This window comes from Rhinopithecus roxellana, chromosome 8 (genome assembly GCF_007565055.1).
Source record: "Rhinopithecus roxellana isolate Shanxi Qingling chromosome 8, ASM756505v1, whole genome shotgun sequence".
NCBI classification, from domain to species: Eukaryota; Metazoa; Chordata; class Mammalia; order Primates; family Cercopithecidae; genus Rhinopithecus; species Rhinopithecus roxellana.
In genome coordinates this window covers 16,602,113-16,626,068 of record NC_044556.1, presented here as the reverse complement: position 1 = coordinate 16,626,068, position 23,956 = coordinate 16,602,113, and the positions used below count along the sequence as shown (strand labels likewise).

General features: G+C 55.9%; 2 protein-coding genes across 2 annotated transcripts in view; both read right to left on the bottom strand.

Annotated features, from left to right (window-relative positions):
- Positions 1 to 5,549, bottom strand: USE1 (unconventional SNARE in the ER 1). Its single transcript, XM_010361468.2, has 8 exons — positions 5,336 to 5,549; positions 4,998 to 5,047; positions 4,781 to 4,859; positions 4,530 to 4,682; positions 3,069 to 3,078; positions 2,131 to 2,158; positions 439 to 613; positions 1 to 200 (listed from the first exon to the last, which is right to left on the bottom strand). The coding sequence occupies exons 1-8, from the start codon at positions 5,435 to 5,437 to the stop codon at positions 18 to 20; spliced, it is 780 nt and encodes a 259-aa protein (XP_010359770.1). The 5' UTR covers positions 5,438 to 5,549; the 3' UTR covers positions 1 to 17.
- A 2,033-nt stretch (positions 5,550 to 7,582) lies between these two features.
- Positions 7,583 to 23,956, bottom strand: part of MYO9B (myosin IXB) — a 135,184-nt gene continuing 118,810 nt past the window's right edge. The window contains 18 exon segments of the mRNA XM_030934887.1: positions 7,583 to 8,578; positions 8,580 to 8,986; positions 9,107 to 9,234; positions 10,017 to 10,150; positions 11,149 to 11,272; positions 13,145 to 13,276; positions 13,604 to 13,709; positions 13,996 to 14,124; positions 14,211 to 14,403; positions 15,025 to 15,098; positions 17,443 to 17,554; positions 17,821 to 17,862; positions 18,346 to 18,519; positions 18,625 to 18,723; positions 19,822 to 20,012; positions 20,222 to 20,355; positions 22,320 to 22,444; positions 22,772 to 22,838. Of these exon segments, the coding sequence (XP_030790747.1) occupies positions 8,558 to 8,578; positions 8,580 to 8,986; positions 9,107 to 9,234; positions 10,017 to 10,150; positions 11,149 to 11,272; positions 13,145 to 13,276; positions 13,604 to 13,709; positions 13,996 to 14,124; positions 14,211 to 14,403; positions 15,025 to 15,098; positions 17,443 to 17,554; positions 17,821 to 17,862; positions 18,346 to 18,519; positions 18,625 to 18,723; positions 19,822 to 20,012; positions 20,222 to 20,355; positions 22,320 to 22,444; positions 22,772 to 22,838 (2,392 nt within the window). The 3' untranslated portion in view covers positions 7,583 to 8,557.

Genomic DNA, 23,956 nt, shown 5'->3' with positions numbered 1-23,956 from the left:
AAGGTGGGCGGGGGTCTTTATTTGAGTTTGGGCATGATTCGAATGAAGAGGATCATACTAATGAAGATGAAGCAGACGATAATGAGCATGGCCCAGAGCAGCCAGTTGACTGACTTCTGCGTGTGCTGCTCCAGCCGCTCTGACTCCGTCTTCAGCTTCTCCAGGTTCTGGTCTGCCATTTTCAGTGAGTGTGACAGGGTCTGCAGGGAAGGTAGAAAGGGTGTCAACAGGACTGGGGCCTGAATAGCTTCTACTTCCCTGGGGCTGGCCTGCACCTCTTGTCGCTTGCTGGTGCTGTGCCCTCTGCAGGAAATGCCATTTTTACCTTCTACAAAACTCCTATTCATCCCACAAAGCCCCAGCCACCATGCTCCTGTGCTGGGAAGCCTTCTCTGATGCCTCAGGGCAGAGGCTGGAGAGCTCCCCCAGTCTCCACACCTGGTTGTCCTTCTTGATGACACTCTGGGCGGCCAGCGTATTGGTCTTGAGGCTCCGGGCCAGTCCTAGCATCTCTTCTGCCAGCTTTTCCTGGAGATTCTGATGTCGCTGCAGGACGAGGTCTAGCTCAGCTGCCGACTGCTTCTCACTCACTGGCTGGGACGCTGCCACTCCGCTGATCTCACACATGGCGGGAGGAGGGCATGAGAGATGGAGTGGGAAAGAGGAGAAGACCAATATATTTTCTTGTTTTTTTTTTTTGAGACAGCGTCTCGCTCTGTCGCCCAGGCTGGAGTGCAGTGGCATGATCTCAGCTCACTGCAACCTCCACCTCCTGGATTCAGGCGATTCTCCTGCCTCAGCCTCCTGAGTAGCTGGGACTACAGGGGCCTGCCACCACACCCAGCTAATTTTTTTTTTTTTTTTTTTTTTTTTTTTTTTGAGACAGAGTCTCGCTCTGTGGCCCAGGCTGGAGTGCAGTGGCCGGATCTCAGCTCACTGCAAGCTCCGCCTCCCGGGTTTACACCATTCTCCTGCCTCAGCCTCCCGAGTAGCTGGGATTACAGGCGCCCGCCACCTTGCCCGGCTAGTTTTTTGTATTTTTTTAGTAGAGACGGGGTTTCACCGTGTTTGCCAGGATGGTCTCGATCTCCTGACCTCGTGATCCACCCGTCTTGGCCTCCCAAAGTGCTGGGATTACAGGCTTGAGCCACCGCGCCCGGCCATTTTTTTGTATTTTTAATAGAGACGAGGTTTCACCATGTTGGCCAGGATGGTTTCAATCTCTTGACCTCGTGATCCCCCGGCCTGAGCCTCCCAAAGTGCTGGAATTACAGGCATGAGCCACTGCACCCGGCCGACCAACACATTTTCAAGGGAGCCAAAGGTCATGGCTTCAGCCACAGCCCTGCGTGGGACTCAGTTTCCCCTCCTCTGCTTTGACTTTTTTTTTTTTGAGACAGAGTTTCGCTCTTGTCACCCAGGCTGGAGTGCAATGGCACCATCTCAGCTAACTGTAACCTCTGCCACCCGGGTTTAAGCGATTCTCTTGCCTCAGCCTCCCAAGTAGCTGGGATGACAGGTGCCTGCCACCACACCTGGCTAATTTTGTTTTTAGTAGAGATGGGGTTTCACCATGTTGGTCAGACTAGTCTCGAACTCCTGACTTAAGGTGATCCACCCGCCTCGGCCTCCCAAAGTGCTGGGATTACAGGTGTGAGCCACTGCGTCCAGCCCTTTTTTTTTTTTTTTTTTGAGACTGAGTTTCACTCTGTTGCCCAGGCTGGAGTGCAGTGGCACCATCTCGGCTCAATGCAACCTCCGCCTGTTGGATTCAAGAGACTCCCCTGCCTCAGCCTCCCGAGTAGCTGGGACTACAGGCGCATGCCACCATACCCGGCTAATTTTTTGTATTTTTAGTAGAGACAGGGTTTTGCCATGTTGGCCAGGCTGGTCTTGAACTCCTCGCCTCAGGTGATCCGCCTGCCTTAGTTTCCCAAAGTGTTGGGATTATGGGCGAGTGCCACTGCGTCTGGCCTACTTTGACTTCCACGAAGAGCATCCACAGAAGTGGCTTCTGGTTGGTTTAGATCCTTATGGTAGTGCTTCAGTGGTCCGGGGTTTGGCCAGTGCCACCCCGTCCCTGCCGCACCACCCAATTGCCACTACTGCCCCAGGGCCGCAGACACTCACGTTCTCTTCCTCACGTCCATCTCAGGCTCTGAAAGCAAAACAGGCCAAGCAAAAAGGCAAGTGTTGGTTTCCTGTTTCCGGCATCCTAACCATTGCCTGTGCTGGGCCTACTGTTTGGAATGTTGTTTCCTCATCTTGTCTGCTGCCCCGCTGGCTTCTGACCATGCTTGAGTACCTCCTCTTCTAGGAGGGTCTCCTTACTCCTGTCTCGGTTCCCTCAGACCCCGGGTCCCTCCCTCCAGCCTAGCCTTGGTCCCATAGGCTGGGAGTGCCTAGCTTCAACAAAGTTATCTATTTGCTTATTTTTGAGACAGAGTCTCTCTCAGTCAACCACGCTGGAGTGCACTGGCGCGATCTCAGCTCACTGCAACCTCCCCCTCCCAGGCTCAAGCAATCCTCCCACCTCAGCCCCCCAAGTAGCTGGGACTATAGGTATGCGTCACCACGCCTGGCTAATTTTTTTCCTTTTTTTTTTGAGATGGAGTCTTGCTCTGTTACCCCGGCTGGAGTGCAGTGGTGCGATCTCAGCTCATTGCAACCTCCAGCTCCTGGGTTCAAGCAATTCTCCTGCCTCAGCCTCCCGAGGAGCTGGGACTACAGACAGGTGGCACTGCATCCGGCTAAGTTCTGTATTTTTAGTAGAGACAAGGTTTGGTCATGTTGGCCAGGTTGGTCTCAAACTCCTGACCTCAGGTGATCCACCTGCCTCAGCCTCCCAAATTGCCGGGATTACAGGTGTGAGCCACTGTGCCCAGCAGGAGTGCCTAGCTCTGTTTCCTCTCGGGGACATTTCCTCTGTCCTGGCTCTTCCTCCACGCGTAATTTGGTGATGCTGCTGTTGGAGTCAGGCTGGGCATGGAGGCCCCAGGGCAGCAAGGATATATGTCTTGTCCTAGGCAGCTGGCCCTCAAAGTCCTGTTGTGTTCATGGCGACTCACCTGCAGAGTCCTGTGGAAAGAAGTAAGTGGCATGAGGCTGGGCGCGGTGGCTCACTCCCAGCACTTTGGGAGGCCGAGGTGGGCAGATCACCTGAGGTTAGGAGTTTGAGACCAGCCTGGCCAACATAATGAAACCCCACCTCTACTAAAAATACAAAAAATTAGCCAGGTGTGGTGGGGGTGCCTGTGATCCCAGTGGCTCAGGAGGCTGAGACAGAAGAATCGCTTGAACCGAGGAGGCGGAGGTTGCAGTGGGCCGAGATCGCCCCACTGCACTTCAGCCTCAGCAACAAGAGTGAATCTCCATCTCAAAAAAAAAAAAAAAAAGTAAATGCCATGAAGTCACCCCCCTTGTCTTGTTCCCAAACCTGTCCCTTCTGATCTCAGCCTTTTCTTTTTTTTTTTTTTTTTGAGACGGAGTCTTGCTCTGCCTCCCAGGCTGGAGTGCAGTGGCCGGCTCTCAGCTCACTGCAAGCTCCGCCTCCCGGGTTCACGCCATTCTCCTGTCTCAGCCTCCCGAGTAGCTGGGACTACAGGCGCCCGCCTCGTCGCCCGGCTAGTTTTTTGTATTTTTTAGTAGAGACGGGGTTTCACCGTATTAGCCAGGATGGTCTCGATCTCCTGACCTCGTGATCCGCCTGTCTCGGCCTCCCAAAGTGCTGGGATTACAGGCTTGAGCCACCGCGCCCGGCCGATCTCAGCCTTTTCACCTTCAGTCAGGACATGGGGAAATCCCATGACCTCTGAGCCTCAGTTTCCTCAACTATAAACTAGTAACAACCACTCATATATACATATTTTTTGAGATGGAGTTTTGCTCTTATTGCCCAGGCTGGAGTGCAATAGATCCATCTTGGCTCACCACTACCTCTGCTTCCCAGGTTCAAGCGATTCTCCTGCCTCAGCCTCTTGAGTAGCTGGGATAACAGGCATGCGCCACCATGCCCAGCTAATTTTGTATTTTTAGTAAAGACGGGGTTTCTCCATGTTAGTCAGGCTGGTCTCTAACTCCCAACCTCAAATGATCCGCCCGCCTCGGCCTCCAAAGTGCTGGTATTACAGGCGTGAGCTGCTGCACCCCGCCACAACAGCTCATATTTTAAAAGATTGACCTGATCCACATAAAGTGCTCAGAAAGGAACTTGTCATCCTCTTTTACAGCTGAAGAAACTTTCGTGTCTTGTAAGTTGCAAGCCAGGACTCAAACCCTGCTCTTGGGCCAACTCGGGGGCTTAACCAGACACAGTCCATTTTTGCCTTGTACCAAATTTGCTACTCATCTAGCAAAGCCTTAGCCACAGTGCCCCTCTGTTGGGCAGCCTTGTGTGATGACCCAGGGAAGAGACTGCTGGACCCCCTCAGAGCCCCTGTATCTGACAGTATTGTGGTTCTGGCTGCCTGCAGGCATAGAACCCCTGTCCCTGTCCAAGGGGTTCCCAGGGACCAGGGAAGGAGCCCTACCGTGCCTAGTAGCTCACTCCGCATCTCGCTGGTGTACCGCGCCCGTGACTGCAGATGCACTGTCTTTGTGGCGGGCACTCGCTCTCTGGCTGTGGTTGGCACACGGCCAGGGGCCAGGAACTGGTTGGCCAGTGCTTTCTCTGAGGAGGAGGTCTGCAGAAATGTGGGAAGAGAAGTCACTGGAGGGGCAGGTCCTGGGGACGAAAGTGAGCGGTGATGGGGGCTGAGGGGGCAGGGGCACCCCTTCTCACCAGCTTCTCGGCTTGCAGCATCCCCTTCAGAAAATCCACCTTCCAGGAATATTCATTGATCACCTCAGAGGCCGGTTTGCTGGGAGGTAGGAAGAAGAAAAAGAAAACCTGTCCATGGTCCCCAGCTCAGGGAAGGGTCCCAGCTGGGACAGCCGTACTGGGATGTCCCAGAATAGCCACGTGCTGATGTGAAAGCGGTGAGGCTGCCTGCACTCACCTCGCGTGGACCTTCAGGGCCTGCAACATGTCCTCCAGGGCTCCCACGTACTGGGGAGGAAAAGTGGATTGTCACCCGGGGGTCGTTCCCACGTCCTGCTCATGGGAGTGGGGGGCGGGGCCGACAAATGGGAGGGATCAAGCGCAAAGGAGGCGGGGCCAGTGGGGGCGGAGTCCCAGGGACGGGGCGGAAGCTACAGGTAGACGTGGCGGGACTGACCGGAAAGGGCGCTGCCCGAGAGGCTACTGGGGCAGGGGAGTCGGGCTAGGTGGCTTCCAACCCTAGGAACCACCCCCCCGGGAGTCGGACTCTACGCAGCAGTGCGAGATTCCTCTCACCTTCTCCAGGCGCCACTCGTCCGGGTCCCGTTTCTCCGCTGCCATCGCCTCGCAGCGGGATAGCAGCCGCACCAGGTTCAGCTCCAGCCTCGACGCCGCCATTATCGCCTGGCCCTACCCCGCCCCTTCCGCCGGCGCCATGTTAAGAAAGGGCGGAAGTGCCTTCAAGTGGCCTTCCGGGCGGATGTTTCGCCTGCTCCGGTTCGCTGGCCCATCTTTCTTTGGAGCAGAAGTAATATCTTGTTTTGAGGCGGGGCGCTGGGCCGGGAGCTGGGCCGCGCGCGGTGGCTCAGGGCTGTAATGCCAGCATTTTAGGAGGCGGAGTTGGGAAAGGATTGCTTGAAGCCAGGAATTCGAGGCCAGCCCGGACAATATAGCGCGACCCTACCTCTATTTTAAAAAAATAGGAGAGGCGCCACCCCATTCTTTCTTACTCAGGCGAATCACTTCCTTTTCTTCGAGAGCGTGTTAACCCTTCGGGAATGATAGGACCACCGGGGTCTTCGGGTGTCAGACACCCCTGCAGTGTGCCCTCTTGTTCTGTTTTGCCTGGTCAAAGTACCTCCCTCCACCCCACTACTACCTGGATTCTTCCCAGTCGGAGCTGTTTCACCTCTACACGCCCTTCCCGATTTCTCTTGTAGGAGGGGCTCTAGCCTGGGATTCAGGAATCCAAGGCTTCCCCCACCTCAGCGGGGCTCATCTGTATTGTGGTTATGAGCTTCCAGGTCACAGCTCCAGCTCTGATTCCATCCCCGGCCCTGGGCGAATTTAACTTTTCTTGATCCGTTTCTTCCCCCGGGAAATGTAGTGTGACAGTACCTGCCTCAAGGGGGACATGGGGCAGCTCTGCCTCTGAGTGAGCAAGGTGGGGCTGGGTCCCCCCTAATGCCCAGACCCCCGTGGAGAGAACCCCTTCCCAGCCCACCTGATTACCTGGAAGCTGAGTACCCCTATGCCTGCAGTGCCACTCTTCTGGAGTGACAGGATGACGGTGGGGGCTTCACAGGGACCAGGGCCTGGCATGCAGCCCTCATGTTTTCCCATACCTTAGATCATCTGTACCTTGGTCACACCAGTGGGCCTGATGTCCTTGAAAAATACCATAGACGGGTGGGCGCAGTGGCTCACGCCTGTAATCCCAGCACTTAGGGAGGCTGAGGCAGGTGATCAACTGAGGTCAGGAGTTTGAGAGCAGCCTGGCCAACATGGTGAAACCCCGTCTCTACTAAAAATACAAAAATTAGCCAGATGTGATGGTGGGTGCCTGTGATCCCATCTACTTGGGAAGCTGAGGCAGGCGAATCACTTGAACCCAGGAGGCAGACGTTGCAGTGAGCCAAGATTGTACCATTGCACTCCAGCTTGGGCAACAGAGCAAGACTCCATCTCAAAAAAAAAAAAAAAAAGAAAAGAAAAATACAACGGAGAGCTGGGTGTGGTGGCTCATGCCTGCAATCCCAGCACTTTGGGAGGGTGAGGTGGGTGGATCACTGGTCAGGAGTTTGGAGCAGCCTGGCCAACATGGTGAAACTCTATTAAAAAATACAAAAATTAGCCAGGCGTGGTGGTGCGCACCTGTAATCTCAGCTACTCGGGAGGCTGAGGCAGGAGAATTGCTTGAACCTGGGAGGTGGAGGCTGCAGTGGGCTGAGATCGCACCAACTGCCCTCCAGCCTGGGTGACAGAGACCATGTTTCAAACAAACAAACAAAAAAACCCCACAACCATGGAGACCAAACCCAGGGCCTGTCAAAGGGGCCTCTAGAGGCTGGCAGGGCAGAATCTAAATCCCAGCCATGCCCCTCCCAGCTGCGTGGCCTTGGACAAGCCCCTCAACCTCTGGCATGTGCAGTCTGGACTTGGGTTCTTCAGGGCCCCCCAACCAACACCAGCCAGCCAGCGCCCACAACTCCCATCTAGTGGCAGCCTGGGAGCCCATCTGTTCCTGTCCTGCTGCGCCCACCGGGAACTGGCCACCTCTGATGGATGGGTGGTGGCTGCAGCTGACATTTAGGCTCCAGAGGCTGGGCACTGAAACAGGGAGGCCAGAGAGGGCTCCCAGGACAGCAGGTGCTCCTCGCCAAGTGAGGCTCTGCTGGGAGCTGTTTGCTGGAGGGTCAGGACAGATCTTTGACGACAGTGTTCCATCATACCCTGCACCCTTCTTGGCTGAGGCCACAGGGCAGACCCCCACCCCCCGGCCCTGCTCTTCCAAGCCCGATCCCACATGAGCAGGCATCCCAGGCACACACTTCTCAGGCACTTTTTATTTCACGCCGTGCGGAGGGCTCTTTGTCCCAGATTTGTGGCCATGTGTCCAGGTGTCTGGGGGAGTGGGCCAAGCCTGAGAGACGAGGGCCCTGCTCCAGAGATCCCCAGGCTGTCCCTGTTGACCTGTAGGGAGGTCTGACTTCAGGCATTGCCCTCCTGGTCCGTGAGCAGTCCTGAGTCACTGGCTCCTGTTCTGTCACATGGGGTGGGTAGTGCCAAGAGCAGCCAGCCTCCTGCAGCCCTTGGCATCCGGAAGAGTGACAGCCACATTCAAGTCTCCCTGGCATGTGAGGTCTGTGGTGCCCCTGACTCATGTCCTGGCTCCAGCCAATAGCCTAGACCCCCATGGAAGGTTCCAGCACGTCCTCACATGCATTGGCCAGGTGGCTGTCCCCCGGAGACACGTGTTAGACGGGCATGGGTCAGGTGGCCCAAGTGTCCAAAACTCTCATGGAGGGTCCCAGCCCACTGGCCATCCCAAGCCAACCATAGCAGGGGTCTGAGCCTCAGACGCGAAGAGGCCTAGTGGCCTCCGCTCTGACAGCTCAAGTCCAGGTTATAAGGGAGACGGGCAGCGTTAATAGAAAACTTTGTACATACACATATAAAAAACCATTTGGTCTTCCATTAAGGCTGTTACAGTTTAAAGTTATGTAAACCACGTACAAAGAAACAGTTACACGTACAAAAGGGGAGTGGGGAGATGTGAGGCCGCAGGCGGAGATGTGGCGCTCCCCGCAGGTGCGTCGGTGATTTGGGGGCTGGGTGCGAGGGGGGCCTGGCTCCAGCCGGCCTCTCCCTGCCTTGACTCTGCACTTGGGGCCGGTGCCCACCTCACGTCGCTCTTGAGCTTTTGATTCTGGATCCTTCTCTGAGGGCCGAACACTAGCTCTGCAGCTCTGGCGCCCAGCTCCAGTGCAGGGGCCGTCCTCGGACATGCAGACTTTGTCAGCTGTGGCCCTCAGCCATTGGCCTGGCCCGAGGCGGGGGGCAGGCAGTACTTTGGGGGGTCCGAGTACCTCCGCTTGGCCCCAGGTGGCTGGCCATCCTCTTCTAGGGGCTCCAGGGCGCCCTGCGTTGGCAGGTGTACCCCGGGCGTGATGTACACGGAATGTACCTGGTCCGGGCGGCGGGCAGGTGGCTCCCGGCGCCGCACTGGGGCAGCCGCCTCCCGGGCACCCGGTGCCCAGCAAGGCAGGTGGGAGGGCAAGCCTGGTGGGAGCTTGATGTTGGCCGTGGGCATGATGGGGGTCCGCCGGGGGGTCTTCACTCTGACCGTTACGAAGGACGACGGCCTTCGTCGTGGAGGGGCAGCCACGGTGGGGAGGGGGCTCGGGGCAGGCGCGCCGGGGCAAGGGAGAGCAGGCGCAGGGGGCCCTTTTGAGAGACAGATGGCAGGGTTACTGCAGCTTCAGGGCCGGCAGTCGGAGGACCCTCGCCCTGGGGCCTGCTGGGATGGATGGGAAGGAGAAAAGCAGACGCTACCTTAATACTGACCTTCCGAGGCCCCCCGCCCGGCCCGCTCCTCCAGCAGGCTCTCGGTGCTGGCCGACGTCTCCGAGTCCAGGTTCTCCTCATCTGAGCCCCTTGGGTCCAGCTCCGGCAGCCGATAGGTGATGTCCTCCCTGGAGGAAAAAGGGTCGTGGTGTCCAAGGCCACTCCACCAAAAGTGCCAGGCCAGCATGGAACAGAGCAGGCCGTCCTGCTCCTAGATGTAACTCTATGTCCCCAACCTCCCCCCACCCCAAGCAGGAGGATTGCTTGAGCCCAGGAGTTTGAACCCAGCCTGGGCAACATAGGTAGACCCTGTTCTACAAAAAGTAAAAAAATTAGCCAGGCGTGGTGGTGTGCACCTGTGGTTCCAGCTACTGGGGAGGCTGAGGTGGGCGGACCAGCGGCTGTGGTGAACCGTGATCGCATCACTACAATCCAACCTGGGTGACAGAGCAAGACCCTGTCTCAGAAATAAAGGCCGAGTATGGTGGCTCACGCCTGTAATCCCAACACTTTGGGAGGCCAAGGTGGGGGATCACTTGAGGTCAGGAGTTCAAGACCAGCCTGGCCAATGTGGTGAAACCCTGTCTCTACCAAAAACACAAAATTAGCTGGGTGTGGTGATGGGCACCTGTAGTCCCAGCTACTTGGAGGCTAAGGCAGAGAATCGCTTGAACCTGGGAGGCAGAGGTTGCAGTGAGCCGAGATCGCACCACTGCACTCCAGCTGAGTGACAGAGCGAGACTCCGTCTCAAAAAAAAAAAAAAAAAAAAAAAAAAAAAAAGTGTTGTTTGCCCAGTGTCAGGGATGACAGGACCAAACCTGGCGAGGCCAAGCGGACCACCAGGGATGGAACCTGCACTCCAGCTTGCCCTAAACATGAAGGACTGAGGAAGGGGACCGGGCCACTTGCTTCTCCTCCTTGATGGACTGGATCCGTTCAATGAGAATCTCCTTTTCCCGGTCCTCATCGCCAGCGGCTGCCTCCTCCTCCAGCAGCACCTCCAGCTCCTCCCCCTGGCTGTCCCGGGCCTTGGGGCTCTTGTTCTGAAACAAAGAAGCAAGGGGTCTGACTCCTCTGAGTGGGCGAGGTTAGTGCCAGAGGCGTGAGCAGATCCCAGGAGGTTAGTTCTGCTGTGGATGTGCTGGGCTCTTAGTGAGACCTCTCTAGGAATCCCATGGGACAGAGTGGTGGTCCTGTGGCCGATTAGTCATCCTGAGCACAGAAGGTCAGCAGGCAAGGGGCCTCCCCAGCATGCACTTCCGGAAGGTTAGGACAGGCTCCGTCTATCCTACCAGGGGCCTGGGGCCCCAGGGAACCCCAGCATGCACTGCACCGGGAGACATGCACTGCGGGCCCACCGAACGCGTACATACCAGGACCCCCTCATAGGGAGACGAAAACCCCAGTTTGAGAGGCCATAGCTGGGAGAGAGATGAACACAGGGTGACCACACGGGCCAAGACAGACACAGGCATGAGCTGGGGATACATCCAATGACCAGTACCAAGACAGGGGGTCCCTGGTTCCCACAGGAGCCCAGAGCCCGTTCCCCACTAACGCACCCCTGCACTGTGGGGCTGGTTCTTCTGCTCTGGGGACATTTCCCCGGGGCAGAGGGCCCAGGTCAGAAGGGACAAGGCTGGACTGATGACCTGAACCACCAGCAAGTGGGAAACTGGTCCCCCACCTGCCTCACCTAGAGGGACACAATTGGAGGCTGAGCGAGGACCATCGTCTTTTGTTCAAGGCAGTAAGTCTGCCCCTGCCTGCACGGGCTGGTGGCCCCAACAAGGCTGGTTATGGGCAAGGGTGTGGTAGAAGTGGGCGGGGAACTGGAAAGGGAGGCCCCGCCCGGCTACCCGAGACTACATCCACTACCCAGTCCCATCCTCGGCATGGGAGGTCCCGCCCACCCAAGGCCCCCCTCCCACCAAGACCCCGCCCACCAACCTTCCCAGCAACAAAGCCACGCCAAAGGCCCTGCCCAGCACCAGACCCTGCCCACCAAAGAGGCCCCACCCCCGCGATCACGGGTACTCACAGCATTTTGTTGCAGGAGCGAAAGCCTGCGGAAGGCGATGCTCTCTGCAGCCTCCAGTTGGCTGATCTCCTCCATCTTCACTTTGTATTTCCTCATCTGCTCCTTGATCAGCATCTCCACGCACCTACAGAGAAGGCCCACGGGAGGAAGTGACTCAGTTACCGCCCTGGGCACACTTGAGGTCCAGGAGTTGGTACCTGGGGGGCAGTGGCTGAGGCTCAGAGACCAAGCAGTGCCTGGGACACAGCTGTGAAGGCTCCTAAGCTGTGTGACCTTCGGCAGCTCACTCCACCTCTCTGAGCCTGAGTCTCCTGTCTCTGCACGCCTCCTTGTTTGAAGGAGGGTCAGAGTGAACTGAACCCCCCAGTCACCAGCAGGGTGGGGATTATCCTGCCTCCTACAGAAGTCCAAGCTGCTGGGCACTTTGTCCCAGGGGTAGCAGGCAGACGACCCCAGGGGCTCCAGACATGTGCTCTGACCCACAGTATGCCACTTGGTGGTCAAGGCCAGCCTGGTGTTGTCAGTATCAGAAGGTCTCAGCTTGGAGTGGTCAGAACCAGAGGGACTCAGCTTGCAGTGGTCAGCACCAGAGGGACTCAGGCCAGAGTGGTCAGTACCAGAGGGACTCAGCCTGGGGTGGTCAGTACCAGAGGGACTCAGTCTGGAGTGGTCAGTACCAGAGGGACTCAGCCTGGAGTGGTCAGTACCAGAGGGACTCAGGCCAGAGTGGTCAGTACCAGAGGGACTCAGTTTGGGTGAGCTCCGTGGTGCGACCTGCAGGAGCTGCTTCTTGTTCCTTATCCTCCCACGACAGGACGCTTTGTAGCAGAGAGGAGTCCACTACTATTCGCCTATCATCCAGCCTTTGCTAAAAGTTCTGTTTTAGTACAATGGGGTGTGCTCATTAAAGCACATTCAGAAAGACACAACTGCTGGGACCACTGCCATCTGGATAGTTGCTTTTTTTTTTTTTTTTTGAGACGGAGTCTCGCTGTCACCCAGGCTGGAGTGCAGTGGTGTGATCTCGGCTTACTGCAACCCTGCAACCTCCACCTCCTGGGTTCAAGCAATTATTCTGCCTCAGCCTCCTAAGCAGCTGGGATTACAGGTGCCTGCCACCACACCTGGCTAGTTTATATATATATATATAATTTTTAAAAATTTTCTTTTTGAGACGGACTCTCACTCTGTTGCCCAGCTGGAGTGCGTGGTGCAATCTCAGCTCACTGTAGCCTCCGCCTCCTGGTAGCTGGCATTATAGGCACATGCCATTAGGCCCGGCTAATTTTCGTATTTTTTCTCTTTTTTTTGAGACGGAGTTTTGCTCTTGTTGCCCAGGCTGGAGTGCAATGGCGTGACCTTGGCTCACCGCAACCTCTGCCTCCTGGGTTTAAGTGATTCTCCTGCCTCAGCCTCCCAGGTAGCTGGGATTACAAGCACGCACCACCATGCCTGGCTAATTTTGTATGTTTAGTAGAGATGGGATTTCTCCATGTTGGTCAGGCTGGTCTTGAACTACTGACCTCAGATGATCCGCCCGTCTCCGCCTCCCAAAGTGCTGGATTACAGGCGTGAGCCGACTTGCCCAGCTCAATTTTTGTATTTTTAATAGAGATGGGGTTTCACCATGTTGGCCAGGCTGGTCTTGAACTCCTGGCCTCAAGGGATCCACCCACTTTGGCCTCCCAAAGTGCTGAGATTACAGGCGTGAACCACCATGCCTGGCCTAATTTTTAAATTTTCTGTAGAGACAAAAATTTAAATTTTTATATTTAAATAAAAATGTAAAATTTCAGAATTTTTTGTAGGGTCTCACTATGTTGCCCAGGCTGGTCTCGAACTCCTGGCCTCAAGTGATCCTCTTGCCTTGGCCTCCCAAAGTAGCTGGGATTACAGGTGTGAACCGCTGCACTCAGCTCTGGACTTTTCTTACACATTTATTTACACAGAGATGGATGGAGTTGTTGTGGGGTCCCGGGGCAGGGCGGACACTCACGTGGTGATCTTGAGGACATCCTTCATGCTGGTCAGGGGGTCCGAGTTGTCAGGGCAGCGCAGGAGGCAGGGTGCGAAGATAATGGCCAGGGCCCCAGGTGACATGCGGTTGACATCCTCGAGCAGGGCCACCCTGCACAGTCACTGGCAGTTAGAGGACGGCTACGGCTGAGGGAGGGAGGTCCCAGGGAGCCCCGAGACTGAACTTCTGAGCCCTGGGGTGCCTGTTAGGAAAGCAGTGCCACAGCCCAGCACCGCAAGATGCTTCTGCAGCACAGAGAGGTACCTCAAAGGACCTGGGCGGCCCAGCAGCTGGCCCCCTCCCAGAACCCCCAACAGCAGTCTGCATCCTGGTTCGAAACCACCACAGAACGCCAGCTGGGGTCGTCCTGGGAAATGCTGCCTCAGGGGTTCCCAGTGCGACCCTAACCCCACAGAGGGCAGGTGGGGAGGCACTTGCTTGACGAGGTGGAAGATGAGTCTCTCCAGCGAGTTGTGGTTGGCTTCTGGAAGATGCTCCAGGACAGCATAGATGGCAGCCAGCTGCTCCTGCTTCTCTGGCAGCTCTGGAAGCAGTGGGGTTTGAGGGCGTCAGCTCCCAAGGGTCCCCAAGGTGCCTGTTGTCCCCACCAACACGACCTGAGATGCACGGGTGCCATCCACCCTGTGGTGCCCAGGCAAGAATGGATGGCTACAGAGTCGTCCTGGCCCCACCCCAAACTGGGGACCCGGTTTGGCTGGGCCTACTGCTTCAGGCCTGTTTCTCAGCTTGTGAACCGGGTGGTCCTGCCTCCTGGGCTGGTTACAGCAAGCGCTGTACCCTGGCCATGGCCACCTGCGGGCGGGGCTCACCAACGGCTCGGAGGAAGTCGCCGTACTGTGCGAAGGTCATGAGGGGCTCGGGCAGTTCCCGCAGCCACTGCTTCAGCACCCCTGTGATGGCGTGGATGGGGAAGTTCTCCAGCTTGACTGCTGCGGGGTCTGTGGGGTGAGACTGGTGAGCGGCACACTGGTGGGACGGCTGTGCCTGGGGCTTGGCACCGCGCCCACCTGCCTGCAGTGCCCACCTGTCTGCAGCGCCTGCCGGAGCTCCCGAGTGCGGTTGGCGGCGCCCGACTTTCGGTAGAGGCCCTCGGTGTACAGGCCGTGCATCTCCACGTGTTCCAGGAGCTTCTCCAGCACGATGGGCACCGAGGCCTTGTCGCTGGTCAGGCTGTCCACGCACACGCCGAAGTGGCCCGGCTCAGCACCTGGCTCGCCCTGCAGTGCCGGGTGTTGGGGGGTCAGGTCTGGGCCTGTCTTCCTCTCCAGCTGTCTCTGGGGGCCTGTCCCTCCTGGTCCCGCACAAGGCCCTTGGGCCTTCCTCTGCTGTTCTGTCCCTCCCTGTCTCCTTCTGCATAGTTGTTGGGGGTGTGGGGCTGCAGAGGTCAAGGCCAGGGTGGCAGCCACGGGGCAGGGGCTTCCTTTGTAGGCTACCCAAGGCATGGGTGGTCCTTTGTGGGGAGAGAGCTATAACCTGGCCCCCACAGCCGCCTCACAGAAGTAGACCCAGACTCTTGTTGCACCCCTACCACCCAGGTCCCCATCCTTATGCACAGAGTTGGGGGGCCTCCCTCTACATGGCTCAGGACTCTCTTGGGAGCAAGGATGAGCAGGGCTGGGGGAGCTGAGACACACACAGAGGCCTGGGCCCTGCCTGGGGGCCTCAAGGGGTTTGGACAGAACCAGGGACAATGGTGAGTTCTGCAGAACCAGAGGCCACAGCCGCCCCTTGCTGGCTGCTCAATGCTTCGCTTTGCCCTCACATCAAGCACCACCTCCCGGTGCACCCAGCTCTGAGTGGAGTGTCATTCTAGAAAGTTCCAGGCCTCCTGCACTCACCTTCCTCCCGTAGGTGTAGGAGCAGTGGCTCTGAATCTTGTGCACACACTTCTTGTGGCAGGTCATCTTGCACACTAGGAGGTCACAGGGTGGGAGTCACAGAGGGTGCTGGGGACTCCAGATTCCTGCGGCTACCCACCCAGCTGGCCGGGGACCGCCGACTGCCTTTTTTTTTTTAGAGATGGAGTTTCACTCTTCTTGCTCAGGCTAGAGTGCAATGGCGCAATCTTGGCTCACCGCAACCTCTGCCTCCCGGGTTCAAGTGATTCTCCTGCCTCGCCCTCCCAAGTAGCTGGGATTACAGGCATGCACCACCACGCCTGGCTAATTTTGTATTCTTAGTAGTGACAGGGTTTCTCCATGTTGGTCAGGCTGGTCTTGAACTCCCGACCTCAGGTGACCCGCCCACCTTGGACTCCCAAAATGTTGGGATTATAGGCTGAGTCACCGCACCCGGCCTGGATTGCCTTCTTTTTGGTTTCCTTTTTTTCTTTTTGAGACAGGGTCTCACTCTGTCACCCAGGCTAGAGTGCAGTGGCGCTATCATAGCTCACTGGAGCCTTGACCTCCGAGGCCCAGGTGATCCTCCCAAGTAGCTAGGACTACAGGTGTGCACCACCATGCCTGGCTAATTTCTGTATTTTTTTGTTTAGACGGGGTCTTGCCATGTTGCCCAGGTTGGTTTAGAACTCCTGAGCTCAAGCAACCCTCCGTCCCCGGCCTCCCAAAGTGCTGGGATTACAGGTATGAGACACTGTGCCTGGCCTGCTGACTTCTAAACCCCCACTGCAGGCACCTGTGCCCTGACTCCTGAGAGAGGAGGCTGTGTGGGCAGGCTTCATAGCTCAAGGTGGCCATTCGCGGCCTCAGACCCAGTCTGGCTAGCGGAACCACGAGCAGGTGTTTGTGGGGACCTGTGACATCCTTGCCCCAAGTCCTCAGGGCCAACTCCTGGCAGAACTAAAGGTCTAAAAGTCCTGCCAGGAGGTGGCCTTGGGGACTTGGGATGAGGATGTCATGGGGCAAAAACAATGCTACTTTTCCTTCTTCCAACCACACTGAATCCCAGGCCACCCAGCTGACGTCTTGGGAGAGGGTACACTAGTTACGCTAAAGAAGAGAGTGTCTGGCACCCAGCAAGGATGGAATCAGGTGAGGGGACGGGCCTGGATCCCGCATCTGTGTCTCAGGACCATGACAACTGACTGTTGGACAGATATGGGGTGGTGGGGCTGCTTTCTGGGCTGAAAAGACCCTGGCCCGACTGGTTCTGGCAGAAAAACACATATGGGAGAGGCCCTCTTGGCCCTCCTGGGACTCTGGAGGCTGCCTGGGGTTGGGTCCTGGCTTGGCCACGTCAAAGCTGTGTGACCATGGATCAGCTGGGTCATTCCTGGGCCCTGTCTGTCTCTTAGGGTCCCCTGGGGCTGAGTCTGGCCTACAGGGGAGGGACCATGAGGAGCCTGGGGAAGGAGGGTCCAATGGTTCAGGCAGTGGAGCAGCGTATACACAGACAGAGAGGCAGGGCCCAGGAGAGGAGGCTGCAAATGTGGGCGGGCGCTGGCTACTGGGGGCCGAGGCAGGGCCCAGGAGGAGAGGAGGCTGCAGATGGGGGTGGGTGCTAGGTACTGGGGGCCTCAGCGCCAGCTGAGAATTGGGCTCTGCCCCTCGGGTGATGGTGGACAGTTTGAGGGGGTGGGATATGGCTGGGACAATGGTCCAGAAAGATGTGACCTGGTGGTTGGGCTGGGGTGAAGACCCTTTTTTTTTTTTTTGAGACTGAGTCTTGCTCTGTTGCCCAGGTTAGAGTGCAGTGGCATGATCCCGACTCACTGCAACCTTTGCCTCCCAGGTTCAAGTGATTCTCCTGCCTCAGCTTCCTGAGTATCTGGGATTACAGGCGCCCACCACTGTGCCCAGATAATTTTCATATTTTTTTTTTTTTTGAGACGGAGTCTCGCTCTGTCGCCCAGGCTGGAGTGCAGTGGCCGGATCTCAGCTCACTGCAAGCTCCGCCTCCTGGGTTTACGCCATTCTCCTGCCTCAGCCTCCCGAGTAGCTGGGACTATAGGCGCCTGCCACCTCGCCTGGCTAGTTTTTTGTATTTTTTAGTAGAGACGGGGTTTCACCGTATTAGCCAGGATGGTCTCGATCTCCTGACCTCGTGATCCGCCCGTCTCGGCCTCCCAAAGTGCTGGGATTACAGGCTTGAGCCATCGTATTTTTAGTAGAGATGAGGTTTCACCATCTTGGCCAGGCTGGTCTTGAACTCCTGACCTCGCTATCCCCCTGCCTCGGCCTCCCAAAGTGCTGGGATTACAGGTGTGAGTCATTCTTCCTGGCCCTGAAGCCCTCTTGAGCAGTAAGGGGTGGTGGGGGATGTGGAGGGGTTTGGGGCCTGGGCGGGGAGCCACTCACCACTGCAGAGTAGGGCCTTGTCCATGAGCCAGATATAGGAGAGGCACTGCTCGCACGACTGCGGAATGCTAACCTGGTAGCTGGCGAACACGTGCCCGTTGTGCTCCTGGACCTGTGAGGCCAGAGAAGGGCGCTGGGCGGGGGAAGGGGAAGGCAGCCCTCCCCAGCCACTGGTGGATGATGGCCCACGGGATCTCAGGGGTGGGTCTGCTTATTTAAGACTACGGCTCCGTATGTGCTGGGGAGAAAACACTCACACGTATCCACGCACACATACGCGTGCAGACGGGCCCATGCACACATTGACACTGACACACACGTGCATGCTCCTGCCAACGTTCGCCTGCTGGGACTCTCATCCACCTGCAGCCTACTCACAGCGCGCTCCTGCTTCCGCTTCTTCTTCTGAGCTTTGCTCTGCTGTGAGGAACACAAGGAGGAGGTCGGCGGGGGCCCCCTGGGAAGTGCCCCAACCCACCCCTGGCACCCCATAACCCAGGCATCTGGGTACCCTGAACCCTCCCTCACCTGGAGTGGCATCATTGTCCCTAACACCCCCATTCAGACACCCCACGCCCAGAAATGAGGCCTTGTTTGGGAGGGTGCAGGGCTCCCCACCAGGAGGCAGGCATGGCACAAATGGGTGTGGCATGTAATCATGGCAAGCGATGGGTAGGTATAGCATGTTGCATGTCACAGGCGTGGTATGGGTGGGGGTGGCATGTCAGGTGGGTGTGGCATAAGTAATCATGGCAAGGCACAGGTAAGCATGGTGTAAGTGATCATGGCATGGCATGGTGGGCGTGGTATGGGCAGGGCAGGGGTGGGCATGGCATGTCAGGTGGGCTTGGTGTAAGTGATCATGGCAAAGCATGGGTGGGCGTGGTGTGCTGGGCTGCCCACCTTCACTGGCTCGAAGTCATTCTTGGTGTAGCCACGGGTGAACTCATCTAGCAGTGACTGGAAGAGGTTGAGGACCAGGTTGGTGTCCTTCTCGCCGCGCTCAGTGGCCAGGTTGCTGACGACGATCTGGTAGTTCTCCATCAGATCCTTGTAGCCCACGTGGATCTTCCCGTTCTGTGGGAATGCCAGGCGTCACCCTGCAGGCCCGGGCAAGGGGCGGATGGGAACGACGGGTCTGAGCAGGGTATGGGAAAGGCTGAAGGCCGGGCCGCCACATACCGGGACGGAGTACATGGTTTTGATGTTGCTCCTGAACTTCTCGGTGGCTTCGATAAACAAGCTCTCGATGGGCGTCTTCTGGGAACGGAGGTCATTTATCTGGAAGGGGAGAGGAGCTGACCCTGCGTGCCTCAGGCCTGGGGACCTGCGTACCTGAGGAGGTGCCCAACGGGTCACTTGTATCCTCTCTTAAGTCATCCCCTAGGCTCTCGGGATAAAATCCAGTCCCTCTGGCCAAGCCTGACCTCTCATCTCATCAACCCAGAGTTATAAAGCCACGGACATTCAGGGCAGGACTCCTCTCCACAGTGGGGCCTGCCCTGTGCGCCACAGCAGGTGAAGCAGCATCCCTGGCCTCCACCCACCAGAGGCCAGTAGTGCCCTCCCTCCAGGTTGTGATAACCCCAGTGTCCCCAGACATTGCCAGTGTTCCCTGGAGGACAGAATCCCCCCTAGATGAGAGCTACAGGTCAGTTCAGGGCCTTCCTGCTGCCCCACACAGGGGCTCAACACCCAGCCATACCTTAGGATGGGGACGCCTGGAATGGTCTGGTCATTTCAAGATGCCTCTACTCCTAGCAGGGTTTCCTGATCCTTCTGTGTCCCCATCGACCCCCTGTGCCCGCTGTGTGGCTCCCAAACGTAGCTCTATCTGCTGCAGGATTGCCCAACCCCCACCCCCATGGGGTATAACCCTCCTGAAGGCAGCCACAGCTTGTTCGCCTCCACTTCTGTTGCACACAGTGCTTCATCAATCTTTGCTTTGAGACCAAATATGCATTATTATTATTTTTGAGCCAGGGTCTTGCTCTGTCACCCAGGCTGGAGTGCAGTGCTGCAATCATGGCTTGTGGTGCCTCAACCTCTTGGGCTCAAGCGATCTTCCTGCCTCAGCCCCCAGGAGCTGGGACTACAGGTGTGTACCACCACGCCAGCTAAAATGTAAACCTTTTGTAGAGATGGGGTCCTTCTGTTGCCCAGGCGGGTTTTGAACCGCTGGGCCCAAGTGATTCTTCTGTCTCAGCCTCCCAGGCTGCTGGGATGACAAACATGAACCACTGTCCCCGGCCTGAGCCTGCACTTTGTATTCTTGACCTGCTAAACCCTGTGGTGTGTGTTTCAGAAAGCATTGCCTGGTTGTGATGGTTCCCCTGGGGACCGGGCCTTATGCCCCTGGCTCTCCCCTAGTGGTCCCACCTTGTTGAGCAGGAACTCGTCCAGGTACTTGAGCTCATTGGCGTTGGTGATCTGGCGGAACACCGATTCCCGCCACTTCTCTGACACGGTGATCTTCCCAATCTTGACGTTTCGGTTCTTCTTCCCTTTGCCTCCTGGTTCCTTGGTGCGCTTCTCACCTGTGGCGTGGCGGTGCTGGTGTCCGGAGGGGGCTGACGACAGGACAGGAAGCAGCTGATGAGGGTGGGTTTGGGGGAAGGATGCAGAGGACTGCCTACGGCATGCCTTTATCCAGGGCCAGAAACCCCTGGCATTGTGCCTAGGGCTTGGCTCACAGCCAACTCAAGGCCCTGTTTGGGGACAATGAATGTCCCCAGGGACAGTGGTGGCTCTGCTGTCCCTGAGGCTGCAGGTGACCAACCTTCCAGGCTCTTCTTCATGGTGGCAGTTTCCAGCACCACGTGCCCGGACACAGCATTCTCCAACTCCTCCACACCCTCCAGGCTGTATTTTTTATCCTTGGTTTTATGCAGAAAAAGCCTCTTAAACGTGGATCTGCAGGAGAAAGTATGTGGCTTAAGTCTGAAATGAGAATGGACGTGAGGCCCAGCCTCCCTGTGACTGGACACATGGCAAATGCTCTATCATTGCCTGACTCAAAAAAGGATCTGGCCTGGCGTGGTGGCTCATGCCTCTAATCCCAGCACTTTGGGAGATCGAGGCATGTGGATCAACTGAGGTCAGGGGTTCGAGACCAGCCTGGCCAACATGGCAAAACCCTGTCTCTATTAAAAATACAAAAAATTAGCCGGGCATGATGGGTTCCTGTAGTCCCAGCTATTTGGGGAGGTTGAGGCAGGAGAATTGCTTGAACCCAGGAGGCAGAGGTTGCAGGTTGCAATGAGCTGAGATTGCACCATTGCACTCCAGCCTGGGTGACAGAGTGAGACTCTGTCTCAAAAAAAAAAAAAAAAAAAAAAAAGAAAGAAGAAGAAAAAAAAAAAAACGGATCTGGCTAGGTATGGTGGCTCACGCCTGTATAGTCTCAGCACTTTGGCAGGCTGAGGTGGGTGGATCAGCTGAGCCCAGGAGTTTGAGACCAGGCTGGGCAACATAGCGAAACCCCTTCTGTACCAAAAGTAAAAAAAAAAAAAAAAAAAAAAATTAGCCGGGCATGGTGGTGCACACCTGTAATCCCAGCTACTTGGGAGGCTGAGGCAGGAGAATTGCTTAAGTCTGAGAGGTGAAGGTTGCAGTGAGCCGAGATCATGTCATTGCACTCCAGACTGCCAGACTGGGCAACACAGTGAGATTCTGTCTCCGGAAAAAAAAAAAAGGATCATCTTATAAAGAGCAATAGCTCTTTCTTTGTACTGGCAGGGGAGTTACATGAAGAAAGGATAGCAAACAGAAGCCACAGGGGGACTCCATTTTCTTTTCTTTTTTGTTCCAGTTGGGGTGTCACTCTGTCACACAGTCTGGAGTGCAGTGGTGTGATCGTAGCTCACTACATTCTCAAACTCCTGGCCTCATGAGCACAATCCTCCCACTTCAGCCTCCTGAGTTGTTGGGATTATAGGTACGAGCCATGTGCCTAGTTCATTATCTTTTAAGTTAGAAAAAGTTTTTTTTAGAGACAGAGTCTCATTCTCTTGCTCAGGCTGGAGTGCAGTGGTATGATCACAGTTCACTGCAGCCTTGAACTCTTGGCCTCAAGGGATCCTCCTGTTTCAGCCTCCTGAGTAGCTGGGACTACAGGCATGCACCGTCCTGCCTGGCTATGTTTTGAAATTTTTTTTATAGAGACAAGGTTTTGCCACGATGCCCAGGTGGTCTTGAACTCCTGGTTTCAAGTGATCATCCCACCTTGGCCTCCCAAAGTGTTGGGATTACAGGCATGACCCACAGCATCCATCCAGTCATGTGTCCTTTTAAGGGACAGAAGAGAGAAGACAAGACACAGAGGGGAAGGCCAAGTGCTGATAGAGACAGAGATTAGAGTAATGCAGCCATAAGTCAAGGAACACCTGGAGCCCCCAAAAGCCAGAAGAGGCAGTAAGGATTCTGCCCTAGAGGCTTTTTTTTTTTTTTTTTGAGATGGAGTCTTCCTCCATCACCCAGGCTGGAGTGCAGTGGTGTGATCTCGGCTCACTGCAACGTCCACCTCCCGAGTTCAAGCGATTCTCCTCCTCAGCCTTCCGAGTGGCTGGGATTATAGGTGTGTGCAATCATGCCCAACTAATTTTGTATTTTTAGTAGAGATGGGATTTCACCATGTTGGCCTGGCTGGTCTCCAACTCCTGAACTCAAGTGATCCATCACTATCGGCCTCCAAAGTGCTGGGATTACAGGCGTGAACCACCACGCCTGGCCGCCTCATGCAGTTTCTACTGAGCAAATGCCTTTGCGAACGTGCTTTGTAAATATGATTGGTTTAGGAGGCCACACTGCTGCGAGGCCCTGGCAGGGACCCCGGGCATCCTCTGGTGGCCTGAGTTTCCCCCAAGCCCCATACTTACTTAGAGTCAACCTGAGAGCCCGGGGACAGCCCTGCGTCTGGCATGGAGGATGCGTCACCTGACTTCTTCTTCTGGACAGCCGGTCTCTTCGTGCTTCGCTCTCCGTCCGTGGTTTCTGCTGCAGGCTGCAAGATGGTGTGGGGAGGGGCTGCTAAGGAAAGGCTGGCAGGCCTGTGCTAGATGGTGAGGCCCCTGCAGGCATTTACACTCCATCCACCGACCTCACTTCCCGCTTTTTTTTTTTTTTTTCTTTGAGACAGAGTCTCACTCTGTTGCCCAGGCTGGAGTGCCGTGTCTTGGTCTCAGCTCACTACAACCTCCACTCTGCCATCGGGTTCAAGCGATTCTCTTGCCTCAGCCTCCAGAGTAGCTGGGGTTACAGGCACGCGCCACCACACCTGGCTAATTTTTGTATTTTTAGTAGAGATGGGGTTTCGCCATGTTGTTGTTACCTGAGCCTTGGCCGGGGATGGGAGGAGCTTGGAGACATCGCTCGTGGAGAAGGAGATGCGCCTCTCCCTGTGAGATCACAGAAACATGGCTTTTACTGACTAGAGTGACTCAGTGGCATTCTCTTGTCTCAGTGGTTCTTAGGTTCTCACCTGGGCAGTTGTGACCCTGTCAGAGGACACTTGGCAATGTCTAGAGACAGTTTTGGTTGTCACCACTGAGGTGGGGGGAAAGGAGTGGGTGGGTACTTCTGGCATCTGGTGAGTAGAGGGCAGGGATGCTACTCAATACCCTACAGAGAATGGTCTCCACTCCAGAGAGTGATCCAGCCCCAGATGTTGAGTGTGAAGGGTAGGAAACCTTGCCTTAGCCCAAGAGAGCCTGTCTGCCTGCCTATATATCTATCTATCTATCTATCCATCCATCCATCCATCCATCCATCCATCCATCCATCCTTCTACTCATTGTCTATCTATCCATCCATCCATCCTTCTACTAACTATCTATCCATCCATCCATCCTTCTACTCATTGTCTCTACCTTCTACCCATCCATCCTCTTTATCTGTCTTCCATCTATCTCTTCATCTATCATCTCTACCTATCTTTATTTTATTTTTATTTTTTTAGATGGAGTTTTGCTCTTGTTGCTCAGGTTGGAGTGCAATGGCGAGATCTCGGCTCACTGCAACCTCTGCCTTCCAGGTTCAAGTGATTCTCCTGCCTCAGCCTCGCGAGTAGCTGGGATAACAGGCATGCGCCAACACATCCAGCTAATTTTTGTATTTTTAGTAGAGACGGGGTTTTGCCACGTTGGCCAGGCTGGTCTCAAATTCCTGACCTCAGGTGATCCATCCAGCTCGGCCTCTCAAAGTGTTGGGATTATAGGTGTGAGCCACCGCACCCGGCTCTACCTATCTTCTACCCATCCATTCCTCCATCATCTCTATCTTACATCCATAATCTCTACCTACCTTCTCTCCATCCCTCCATCCATCAGCTCTCTATCTTCCAGCCATCTACCCATCCTTCTGTCTGTCCATCCATCCATCCATTCATCCATCCATCCATCATCTCTACCTATCTTCCGTCCCTCCATTCATTGTCTCTACCTATCTTCCTTCCATCCATCTATAATTGGCATCTATCTTCCTTCCATCCATAATCTCTACCCATCTTTTTTTTTTT